Source organism: Pholcus phalangioides, unplaced genomic scaffold, assembly GCF_987345545.1.
Source record: "Pholcus phalangioides strain wild (caught in Gottingen) unplaced genomic scaffold, Ppha-v1.0 ptg000042l_1, whole genome shotgun sequence".
NCBI classification, from domain to species: domain Eukaryota; kingdom Metazoa; phylum Arthropoda; class Arachnida; order Araneae; family Pholcidae; genus Pholcus; species Pholcus phalangioides.
Genome location: NW_028301628.1, coordinates 20,829,734 through 20,842,729, shown reverse-complemented (window position 1 = coordinate 20,842,729; position 12,996 = coordinate 20,829,734). Strand labels below are relative to the sequence as shown.

The 12,996-nt window shown below is 38.0% G+C and overlaps 1 protein-coding gene across 1 annotated transcript in view; it reads right to left on the bottom strand.

The window, feature by feature from the left end:
* Cht7 (chitinase 7) overlaps positions 1–12,996 on the bottom strand; it is a 79,344-nt gene that overhangs the window by 23,082 nt on the left and 43,266 nt on the right. Inside the window, exons 2-6 of the mRNA XM_089254800.1 lie at positions 8,163–8,241; positions 6,018–6,281; positions 4,103–4,281; positions 1,995–2,119; positions 1,770–1,893 (exon numbers count right to left, since the gene is read on the bottom strand). Of these exons, the coding sequence (XP_089110926.1) occupies positions 1,770–1,893; positions 1,995–2,119; positions 4,103–4,281; positions 6,018–6,281; positions 8,163–8,241 (771 nt within the window). The remainder of the gene's footprint in view (positions 1–1,769; positions 1,894–1,994; positions 2,120–4,102; positions 4,282–6,017; positions 6,282–8,162; positions 8,242–12,996) is intronic.

Sequence of the window (12,996 nt, the reverse complement as noted above, 5' to 3'; positions counted from 1 at the left end):
TTCAGAATCTTTTATTAGGATATTTCAATTTTCTGAGGGGGGGGGGGAACAAAAAGGTTACGCTTCTTTTTACTATTAATTTATGATATTTGATAAATTCTTCGATCGATAACAGAAAGAAATCACCCGAGGACATTTATCAAAAGAAAATGAATCATTCATTTCTTATATTGAAGCAAAGAAGGGGGGGGGGGGAGCGTAGATATTATTAATAATAGAAGAATCGATCGCGGTATTGAAGACTGGTTTCGGCCTCGACTGATATTTTTTGCCGATTGTTCTGTGCGGGGCTGTTTGTGTGCCCTTCAGGTTAGATAAGCAAAGAAGAAAAACATATTTTGGAATACGGCCGGGATAAGAGATTCCGTGGCTATTCTTATTCCAATGAGAATCTCGCTCTGCACTTGACACACAAATTCACGGTCGGTCAAATAAATGATCGTAAATCGTCGCATATACGGAATCGAGGAAAAAGGAATGCACAGTTAACGGATTACTATATGCTGGCAAATGAAAATTCGGGAGTGGCAAAGTCAGAGAAGAAAAATATATGCTTTCGAACGAGATAAATTTAATGGTTTTAAAAAAATGTCACTATATCAACATGACCCGACATAAATTTAAGGGGCGTCGCCGTGGGCTAGGCAAGCACCCTCCTTTCTTGACCAACCAGAGCCAAAGAAGTTTTGTCACTTAGGGAATATGGAGGGTATCTAATCAATTCATAAAAATTGAAGGGATTGAATGCGGTTCACGACAAAGTTATTTTCGCGGAGGGGGATTTTTTTGGTACAAGGGGAAAAAAGTTAAAATTTTTGTCGACAGATGGAGCTGCGTGGAAGCAAACCACTCGAAATATTCAACTTAGTCTCATAAAATACAGGCTGTACAATTATCAGCTCATTTCAGAATTTTCATATTACTGGCACTTAAATACGTTTTCCGTCGTGATGTCGACAAAGCACCATTGGTGAAGTTATTTTACCTGAGCCATGAATAGCCGACTAAAGTTTTACGAACGTTTCGGACGCAGAATAGATTGAAGAAAGATTCGGGTCCTGTCAAACTTGATTGGCTCTCGTGCAGTGCCCCCTATCAACGAAAATTTGAACTGAATTTTTTTTTTTTTTTTTGCACTTAAACAAATCCCTTTTCGTGAGAAACACTTTTCGCAAACTGCATTCAAATATAGCAATTTCTTCAATTTCTAAGAATTTTTATGGGATACCCTGTGCTTATTGTTTTACTTCAAGTCCCAAAAAATTACGGGCTCTAGGTGTGAATTAGAAATGCATTATCGATATACATTTATAAGGGCGTCCCAAAACCCTACCGCTGAAATGAGTGGTATACACGTCAAGGCAAACTATTTTACCTGGAACCTATAAGACAATTTGATCACCGATGACTTTATTTTTGTGTACGCATGTTAGCACGCAAGGGCATGTTAGCAGCTGATGCCAAAAAAATGGAGATGAAAAAAGCTACCCTAAATTTCCCCCCCCTCCCAACCACATGACATTATCCATTTAGGGAGGAAAAGGGACGAGTTTTTGCCTCAGCCCTATTGACTGTGGAAGGAAGAATTTTTTCCCCCTCTCACACCGTATATGGAATTTCCCTGTCGTTTTTCATGACGTGAAGTAGAGCAATTCACGTATCCTTCGAATAAGTGGGTTGGGACCCGAGTTTCGTCGCAAAAATCTATTGCCCCGTCGTGTAGCTATTATCACCCTCTCATTTTAGCAATTGATTTAAATCCTACTTACCATGGAGAGTTGTTTTCGCCACGCTGACTCCGATGACAGCGCATACAGAGGACTGTTGTGACCGGTTTGACTCTCCCATTTACCGTGGAAATCGTAAGACATAATATTAATGAAGTCGCAATACCTGTGATCATGTAGAGAAAAATATAAAAAAAAATCAGTTTATAAGCAACAGAACCAAGAAAGGTTGGTAACATGTTAATATAGGACATGGAAAGGACTTACGCAGCAACAGCTGGAATATCGTAACCAGATCGAATCGTTTCTGAACCGGCAGAAACAGCCACAGAAAGCAGGAGTCTCGGCAGCTTCTTATCCTTGGCTTCTTCCTCGTAGGCTTCGCGAAGTTCCTGTAAGAAAATTAAAAAAATTATTTCGTTACAAAATAAAAACTCCGTATAAATTTACGTTATTTAATATATTAAGTACGGTAAATTCTACGGAGTTTGACCCCTCTTGAATTTTTATTTTTGGACCCTTTTCTGAATTGGAAAGTTTTATGCGAGCCGTCGCAAATTTTACACAGTAGTACCTCGGTACTTGCTAGTGTGATCGTTCCATAGCTACGGTGGCGCCGAAATAGACGAGTACCGAATGAATCTTCCATGTGAGGAATAATTAAGCAAAGACTGGTTAATGACTTTTTCGTTGTGGAAATAGATTTATCGTTATCGAATTTTGTTCAGAAGAGCGATTTTAATACACCTTCATACTTAGCTGCAATTTGTCTTTGTTTTTATTTAAATTGAGGCACTCCTATTGCTTTTCTCGGCTTATCTCTATCCTTCCTGCATTTTCTTGGCGTTATTTTTAAAAAGTTTAGGATCCGTTATTAATATGGATTCTCGACTATATATCCGGTCTCCGTACTATCCGGACTAGTCAAAAATTAATGTGTATTAACTCTCCGTATTAAACTACAGTACTTAGAATTTTATCCACACAGAAAATACGTACAGGGTGTCCCATAAATACATGAATAGTGTGAAAATTCATGAAAATTGAAGGTGTCGGTATAAATGAATGCAGTTTGCGAAAAAATTATTTCCACACGAAGAGGGATTTTTTTTTCTGTACAGGAAAAGTTCAAGTTTTTGTCGATAGATGGAACTGAACAAAAATTCGGCAATAGCAACTGGATCTTTCTCCAATCTCTTCTCAGTCCGAAACGTCCGCAAATTTTCGACCGCCTGAAAAGAAAACTTCACCAATAGAACAGTGCTTCTTTCACAAATGTCAAAATCGCAATAAAAATCTTATGTGAGGCGCCCCGCTAACATGAAAATGCAGAAACGAGCTATTAATTGTGCACCCCTGTATTTTATACGATTCTTATTTGCATATTTCCAGTGATTTGTTTTCACCCAGCACCCCCTTTATCGACAAAAATCTGAACTATATTTCTTCCCTCTAGCAAAAACAGCCCCCTCCCCCAGTGAGCATAACTCTTTCACAAACCAGATTCAAATATACTAATTCCATTCAATTTTTATGAATTTTTAAACAATTTACGACTTCATGGCACATCCTGTGCATATTCGCGAGTATTCTTGAAATTGAAATTGCTACTGGTTTCGTCGTGGAAATGAGTGGGAAGGACAAGTTTCAATTACCGAAAATATTTTCAAGTGCCGAGGTATTCTATTCTGCACGGCCATTATGTTGTAAGAGAATTGACCACCTTTCAGAATATTGCAAAAATTATAATGGAACCCAAAGATGCCAAAAAAAGAAAACATTACTATACAAACATGTTCACTGAAAAAAAGAACTCCCGTCGCCGTTTTTGGTTCGCGGGTCTCATAAGAACTCTCGTAAAATTTCGATTAGTAATAAGATGTGCTAGTTTTAAAACAATTTTTGTCGACATGAATATGTTGGAATTACCGTTTTGCTAGTTTGAGAAGCTATTTTTTTTAATTTCTCGAAATAAAAAGAGAAAGATCGAAAGAGACTCTCTTCATTTAGTCTCTATGAGTAATTTTTTCTTTTATAGAAATTCATTAAAACTCATTTCATCGCATTTCTGGTGGTTTGAATCAAAACAAATTCTTTCAGCTCTAAGGTCACTATTCGGTATAACGTATGAGCAAAGGAAAAAAAAATCCATTCTGATTTTCAACATTTAGTTTATGGCGTCAGATATGGAGAGATCAACATAACAAATAAAACCCCACCCGTTACCTTATTTATTGGGTTTATTGAAATAAAAAGGGTGTGGTATGTGACTCTCAAAAACATAGTCGAATAAGTGAGTCAGAAAAAAAAAAAGAAGAGGAAATGTCAGATCGAACGAGTCACTCAGAAACCGTCACCGCAGGACATTCACAGACCTTCAGAAGCGAGACGAAGTTCTTTTTGTCCTCTTGTCCTCTCGGGAATTCCCAATCGACGTCCAATCCGTCGAAGTTCCTGTCCCGCAAGAACTTGATCGAGCTGAACACGAAAAGCTGACGATTGTAACGGTTCGAGGCCATCTCTTTGAAGCGTTGAGTTCCGAAAGACCAGCCACCTGATGATAAAAATAGCACACAATACACATTATAGCATCATTTGATTAATTACACTACTCTACAAGGTTTGCACGACATGGAAAAATGTACCTGTCCTCAACAAGTTTTTTGGTGCTGATTCCAGATATGACCTTAAAAAATAGCCATCACGTCTGGTTATTTTGTTATTTGGCATTTATAATATCTTTATTGAATCTTAATATTTTTATGTGTGAAGTGATACTAGATAGGTAAAAAAAAGATGGCAGTGTAATATACATTCACACATTCACATTTTATACCATATACAGCCCGGGTTCTTGCGACAATTGTCAATTTCAGCCATTTCCCCGGAGGAGGGGCTAGACGGTGTCGGGTGCTTTATTGTGCATGCATAAATTACAAATGCGTTACGTGAATGACAATAAAACACATTCAAAAGTAAAAGACAGAGGAACAACAGCAAGAAATTCACAATAGTAATAAATTTACATAATAGCTCCCGGATGTCACAGCCACGCGAACAGAAGCCTCATTCAGCGTGGTTGTGCGCTTTTCAGTCATGTCTCGACGTTGCCGACCGGTCCAGGTGCCGGAAAAAGGGACTTTGTGTTGCGTGCTCTCAGTGCTCGGTTGAGCTTCAAAGCTATTTGTCGAAGTTCCCGACCGGCCCAGGTGCCGAACAACGGGACTTTGTGTAACGGGCTCCCAACTGAGTCCCCAGCTCTCGGTTGAGCTTTGGCCACCATATTTCGGAATTACCGACCTGCCGTGTGGTAAGCACCTGCCCAATGTAACCTCAATTTTGTGTCTTCTTGCTAGCTGGTGGTCTGTTGGGGCTTAGTGTTCCGGGCGTCGAATCGCTCTTCCACCATGGGACAAAACCCTCTGGGTAGACAGCTTATATCCCTTATGAGGGACAGAGTAGGGTTAAGGGTCGGTTTCGCACTGCTTTGATATTTTGCCACCACATTTCGGAGTCACCGGCCGTCCAAGACACAACACGATGCATAACAGAAACAAACAAATATATGTATAAAATACTGGAAAAATTTGTGTAAATTAATTTTGTGCAGGTACATGTACATCTACACACACTGTTCTCTGTACATAATACATGAATGTGCGTGACGAAAAAAAATTTTTTTTTGCTCTTTCATATGCATGAATATGATGAAATAACTACCGTAGTAAGTTTTTCGCAATTTGTTGTGAATAGTATGCCAATCACCTCCATTTTCAAAGTGTGCCAGTTTTTCATTGTGTAAATGTATTTCAAAAAATAACAATCACTGATAGAGATAAAAACTGATGTGATAGAGGTTTTTTATAATAATATTCATTCAACATTTCAAAATTAGTCTAAGACCTACCTCACTCATGTTATGATAAAAAGTAAAAAATTGTTGGTCAGTATTGATTTGAATTTGAGATGCAAATAACAACTGCGCAAATGATAGTTAAGCACTTCTATGTCATAATTGGGTAAAAAGTCTACTCGTATAGTGTAAAACCGGTTTGTTCCTGCGCAAGGTAAAGCAAATATTTTCTATGTATACAACATACGTGTTTAGAAAGCTTTGCATTAGAAAGTACAAATTTCAAATGCAAAATCAATTCACAGTCGATTGAATTTTCTCCTTTCATTTCGACATCGTGACGCTGAACAGCGCCAATAGAGGATTTCGTCGGTTATAAAAATCATATACAGGTCTAGAACGAAATATTCATGAAGGCCGAGAGATCGACGTCTCACCGATTGCCAATAAGACTTTGGCGTCCTTGTTCTTCGCCTTGATGTCGATGAGCCTCTCGAACATTCCCTTCTTGCCATTTTTCGTCTCGTCCGACGAGTCGAAAGAAGACACCTTGTTCTTTTTCATCCAACCGAAAGCGAAGATCAGGTGGGTGCACAGCTTCGCGTCGATGTCCTCAGGAACGTATTTGCCCTCGTTCGGCCTGTACTGAGCCCAGTTGGTGAAGTAACAAACTATCTTCTTACGGTTCTCGCTCTTAGAACCTGGGGGCAAACAATGGAAAATTAATGACTTCCAAATCAGTAAAACGAGTCACAACACTATTCACAAGAGTTTCACAAAAGATACGAACTCTATCTTTACGCATAAAATTAATTAATTAAATAATAACATCAAATTTTTTGAACTAAAGTTCACGAATAGGGTGATGGCTCGTCACTACCTATGTTCAGTGCCTTTAAGCGGTATTGACGAGATAACTCGCCTCTTTAAAAAGTCCTCTCATTTTAACATTTTACAAGCTCGGATATTTTGTAGAGTGGATTTCTCAATGGAATACTTTTGTCTATGCTAGTGTTTCCCAACTTTTTTTAGGCCATGCCCACCAAAGCATCTCTGAAATCCTGATGTTCCCCAGAGTATTTTTGTTGGGGGCACCTTCCCCCCCTTCCGATGAAAATTCATGGTTCCATAGCGAAGTTTTTTTAATGTTAAAAAAATTATTTTTTTCTTTGCCTCCATAATTTTAAAACGCAGGGCCATGGCCCCCCCCCCCAGCCTTACCATTTACGTTTGATTTTACTTAGTCAAAAGCAGTGGTTCCTAATCAGGGGTCCTGGGAGAGACTTCGTGGGAGGGGGGTAGGTCCGTGAGCTTGGATGAGAAAACAATTAACTCATTGCCGTGGTGTAGGCTTTGACTGCTGGCGTCTAATTGAGGATAAGGACTCGTCGGACTGTTAGGCCGTGATCTGAGACATCTTCAGAGGTGAGTCTGGTACTACCTAGTGCCGACGACACTAATCTATAGCAAGTGAAACCGGAAAAGTTGATAAGAATTGCACCGCGTCGGCACTCGGTAGCACCAGACTCACCGCTGAAGATGCCCATGGGCGAAGAATCGGGAAAAAATAGCAGATTATGGCCTAACAGCCCGGGTGAGTTCTTATCCTTAATAAACTCATTGTTTGTACATTGCTATATACAGAGTATTATTTTGTAAAGCAGTTTGTGGCTTGCAGCATGGACTTGATCTTATACTGGCAAAAATTTTTCGTGGAACACAAACTTTAAGAACACTTATACCATACATCATCGAGGAGAATGCAGGAAAATGCGATCCTAAATACAGGATATCACTAAATTTGCAAAAAAAAAAAAAAAAAAAAAACCAAAAAAAAAACAAAACTGCAATCCATTGCTTTAAATGCAATTTTCAAATTAATGAAGGGTATAGAAATAAAGAGATGCTACAAATCGCAATAAACAAACATGCATTTTACGAAAAAAAATATTCATTCAAATATTTCATTGAAGAAGAATACAGTAAACCGGGATCTCAAATAATAATCCGTAAAATACGGGACATCACCAATTGTCAAAAGTTGGTCAAAAACATTGTCAGAAGTTGGTAAAATCACCCCAATCGTAATTAAAATTCCAAAAATATTGAAGACAAAACGTTAAACCTGACAAATATGTGAGATAAATATTATTTATAACTTTTTGCCATATAATTATCATAAAAAATATAATTTATATTATAGAAAACACTGTGTGTGCGTATTCACGACTTTGGTAAACATTAAAAATTCAAATAAATATCGTTGAAAGAACGGGACAAATGTATGAAAAAAATGTATCGAAACAACGAAAATTACAGGAATGTCCCGTATTGCGGGACACAAGTGGTTCACCAAATTGTTTCACACCATTTTACTGGTCCTTGTTTTCAGAAAGGTTGAGAAATACTCTGTGCTGTATATATTATATGCCATTTGAAGGGTTAATTCATAGATGAAGAAATAATGGCAATATAAATTCAGTAATATACAAATGACCTACAAAATTCCGTCAAGGGCTAGATATAGATTTTCCCATGGGAAAATCAAGATTTTCACTCGTTGTTAGATTATGAAAACTTACTCGTTAGTCTACCGGCGTCGGTGGGTCGATTCAGGCACACTAAGAACGACAGCAACAGCAAAATCCAGATCGAAGGCCCCTGGAAATGAAAACAAAGAGGTTTTAATATCTGCATTCATTTCAATATCAGAACTAAATTTGAAGAAAATACGAATGTGCGAATTACATTTAAAAATTAATACCAAACGTAATCACGGATAGTTTTCGTTTATCCACGCTGTCCCGAAATGTAAAATTTTCCAAGGTGTCGTACACGTAAAAAAGTAGAAAAATTAACATTTTTTGGACCCCGTGTGTTAAAATTTCCATTTAGTAAATGTAAATGCGACTCTGAGAAGTTATTAAAAAAATTGCATAATTTGAATGTAATATTAATAGAGAAGTTTTGTTTTTTTTGAAGTTTTCAGCATTTTTATCGAAATTGATTGAGGGTGATCACGAATTGCGAAATGAAAATTAAAGTCGAAGTTGTAAAAGTTCTTTAATCGTCAAAACAATTGCCAAAAAAATGTAATTGTTATTCACTGTGAGTAAAAAATAAAATAAAATGGTGTTGAGTTCATTCCATTTGTGTACGGTCCTTAAAAATGGCAACTTTTGCGCGAATGAAAACTTCCTAACACGTCGATAAGTTGCCAAAACATAGTGATTTTATATATATTTAATAACTCGACAAAATTAACATTTTTTTACAGAGTTTTTTGATTTGCCAAAAATTATGTAGTTAAACGTATTAAAAATTGATGACGTCATTCTCGAATCCTGCTAAATTCACCGAATGTGCACCAAACGTAAAATTCGGTGTTTTTAAAGGTGATAGTAATGCTATTACCCTGAGAGTAATCAAGAAAGCTAAAGCTGTATAAACCAGTTTTTTTCTTTTCTTGCCCTTTCCCTCAAAAAATTTGACTTAACAGTGAAGGAAAGAAAATTATTAACATTTTGGGAAAATTTTTCAAATAGATCTCGTTTGGCTAACAATTTACAAATCTGGTGATAAATTTACCAATATAGTGGATCGAAGGTAACACGCAGTAAAAAGGTCAACATCACTCTACGCCAGTGTTTCTCAACAGCTGGTCCGTAGCCCGGTGCCGGACCCTAAAATCAGTGAAACTGAGACATGAGTGGGTTCCATTGTTTCATTTTTTACCCTTTTACTTCACATTAATCGTCATCAGTATAGCCGGGCCTTGCAATCACGAAAAAGAAATCAATAGGACCACGTTCTTCCGAAGGTTGAGACCAGAGCAGTGGGACCAGAGCAAATTAATTTTTTAATTTTTTCATGTATGCGACCCCTCAAACAAATTATATGTTAAGAAAGCGCACGTCATTTGAAAACTTTTTGTGATTGAAAGTATGTTTCTAAAGTCAACGGTTGCAGAGATATCCACTGTGCAAACCATTTGGGACAGCCTTATAACCATCTTTCATCTCTCTCTCTCTCTCACGCAACAGTTAAGGATAAATTATTACATATATATTACGACCGCCCATCTAGTAGAACGGTCTGCGTCTAGGACACGGTTGGAACATCTAATACGCTGGTACTTAAAATGCCTTGGAAAACAAGGCACGTCGATACGTATGAGTGATTAATTATAGAATCGATATTCGTTGAATCATAGGGATTAGTTTCGTGCTCACTGAAATATTTAGAAAATCATTCACGTCTGTTTTTTCCAAAAATTTCGGATTTACCTGTGAATATGTTTTTTTTTGTGTTGCTTGTGATGTTCTCCAAGAATTAATTAATACACGTAATGTTCGCGAAAATGACAGAAGTAATGGTCTTCACCGATTTCCCAGAAGAGTTGTTTCGTAAAACGAACCAAAGGTCGAGAGGAAAGAAAAAGAGAAAGACATCACATAAGCGACTTCATTATCATCATTACCTTCGACATAAGAAGGTCGCGATTCCTACAAGGACGAGCATCTACTTCCAATTCAGAGAGAAAACGCATTACGGTATGCAAAAATAGACATTTTCAAATGCATTCAAATGTAGCCTCTGGGGGCGTCGCGTTACTTTCTCACTCCGCAATATACCTGATTCCATCCGTATAAATAAAGGACCGCAATTATCTCATTCTCCGAACCATCAAATCGACGTCTTCAAAGTCAATGAAAATAGTCTTTTATTGATGCCGTGGTTTCTTTTTTGGCGTTTTATGCAGTTCTACTCGATACGAATTATAAAATCAGATAATTCGAATTTATCTTATTTTTACGATTATCCAGTCGATGGTCTTTTTTTTTCACCGGTTTTTAGTGGTGGTCGGCTGAAATTGGTTTTCTGTGGTTCCCAATTTTTAGGCGTAATGTGAGCCGATCTCCCCGTTAAAAAGTTTCACACAGAGAGCAGTAGTCTTTCAACGGTACAAATCTTCAGTTATTCCGCTTCACTCGTAGTTCGAAATATAGATGGGACATGGCAGCACTATAACAAACATTACACGGAAACAAATTTCACGTTGGATTCACAACACATACACGCACAGCTTCCAGCGTGGCCAATTTCTTCTTCGATCACCTGCTTGTGTTTCTTTATTGATATATAGCAGTGGGCCATGATCTGGTTAAGAGAAGTCAATGGCAATTTGCATATAGGGTAAACAAGGAAAGTCCCTTTATCCCGGAATGAGTCACAAACCGTTGATCCCAGAAGCATACTTCAAACTGGAAAAAGTATACAAACAACAGGTACGTCATAATTCAGATACGTCACTCATATTGCGAGGGGTTAAACTGAAAAAAAGGAACTTTCCATTCGGGTCACCCTATCCTAAAAACACAATTATAAAGTTATTGCCCTGCCTCTCTGAAGTCCAACCACAAAAAATTCCATGTTTTAAGTGCAATATTCACTGAGGTATTTGAATTTGAAAATCACTGAAAGTGAGGGAAAGAATGAGCTTGTGCGTTAGTTAATTCATGCATTTCTTTCACTTTTAGCGACTTCAAGTATCTAAACCAGTGATTCCCAACGTGGGCGTTAACGCCCCCTTGGGGGCGATGGAATGTTCCAAGGGGGCGGTAGAAGCTACGGATATAACATAGGACCCTATGGGTTAGATTGCGTTGGGGGGCGATGGGAAAAAAATTTCTGAAGAAGGGGGCGATAGGACAAAAAAGGTTGAAAAACTATCATCTAAAAACTATCATCTAGTTTCTCAAACTTCTTGTTCCATCGCCCCCTTCATCTGCAAACACCAAACATGGCCCCCGCTCTGTCCCTTGTGGGATATAAGCAGGCTACCTTGCGGCTGGGCCATGCTGGCCCCCTTCATCTGAATTTTTTTTCCTTTCATCGCCCCCCAACTTAAGTGGGGAACTTGAGTAATAGGATCCTATGTTAAATCAGTAGCTTCTATCCCCCCCCCCCCCGGACCATTCCCTCGCTCACCAGGAGGCGATATTGTCCACTTTGGGAAACACGAATAAAAATCTACTTGAATATCTGAACGAATTCAGGTGAATATTGCGCTTAAAAAAATGGGATTTTTTTATTGCTGGGCTCAAGAAAAACAGGGGATATAACAAACTTCTTAATTGGGTCTTTTAAGGCAGGATGATCAAATGAAAAGTTTTTTGTTTATTGTAATAACCAACTGTGAAATCCCTTGCAATACGAATGACGTATCTGAGATCTACATGTCATTTGTGTGGGTGGATATTTTCTCCAATTGAAACTATACTTCTGAGATAAACGGTTTACGAGTTATTCCAGGATAAAGGGATTTCCCTATGCGCCCTGTGCTTTTTTATTTCTTCGGAATGGCGGGTTTTAGGATTTCATAAGCAAAGAATATCCTTCGAGAATTAACGTCTATAATTTTATTTTATGAGAAAAGATTGAAGGTTGGTCGATATGAAAAAAAAAAAATAACGATTAAACGTTACCGCAATGAATAATTCAAATCAAAAACAACAATTCACAGTAAAATGAAAAGATCTGACACATTTCGGCATTCCTAGGTGTCGTTGTCAAAAGTAGAAGCATAAGTTAAACGTGAACGTGGTTTTCAATTTCATTTATTCGGTGTTGAAAAGATAAAATGTACAATTTTTCTTCAGTTGCAGTAATACAGTAAAAACTCCTCTTAACCGACACCTCTCAAATGCGGCCATCTCCCTTTTACGGCCTAATTATAATTTCACCATGTCCAATACTGTAAAAGTGTGCATTTCAAAACCCTGATTAAGTCACCCCACTTTTACGGATGAATTTTATTGTCCCGCCGGTGTCCGTAAAAGACAGGTTTTACTGTACTATAGAAAAATACTGTATTATTAAAAAAAATTCGAATAATTGAATTTTAATTCATAAAACCAGAATGGGAAGATTGAGATTCAGATAAAAATGTTGGACTTCATTTTTCGACGAGAATTACTTGATCTCTATTTTTGTTAACATCATACATGCTCAATCCATGGCCCGCGGCACAAACGTGGCCCTCGAAGTTATCTGATGTGGCCGGTGACCTCAAACCTAATTTTGTAAAAATGAACTAAGCCACACATTTCCAGATCACTTGAGTGACCGACGGCACAGTCCCAGAGCGCTCACCGTATTTTAACGTGCATAAGGAGCGCCCCCCCCCCTCCCCTCCGCCGATTTTTTGGGCTTAAAATTCGGGAAAAGGTTCCGAATAGATATATCTATGATACTATCCATGTATAAGAAACCTCTCCTATTTTTGGGACCTAATTTTTGGCAAAAAGGGAGGGGTTCCTTATGCACGTTAAAATACGGTGTGTCCTGCGGCATATTTACAGATCACTTTAATGACCCGTGGTACTGTTTCAGATCAATTAATTGTACCACAGT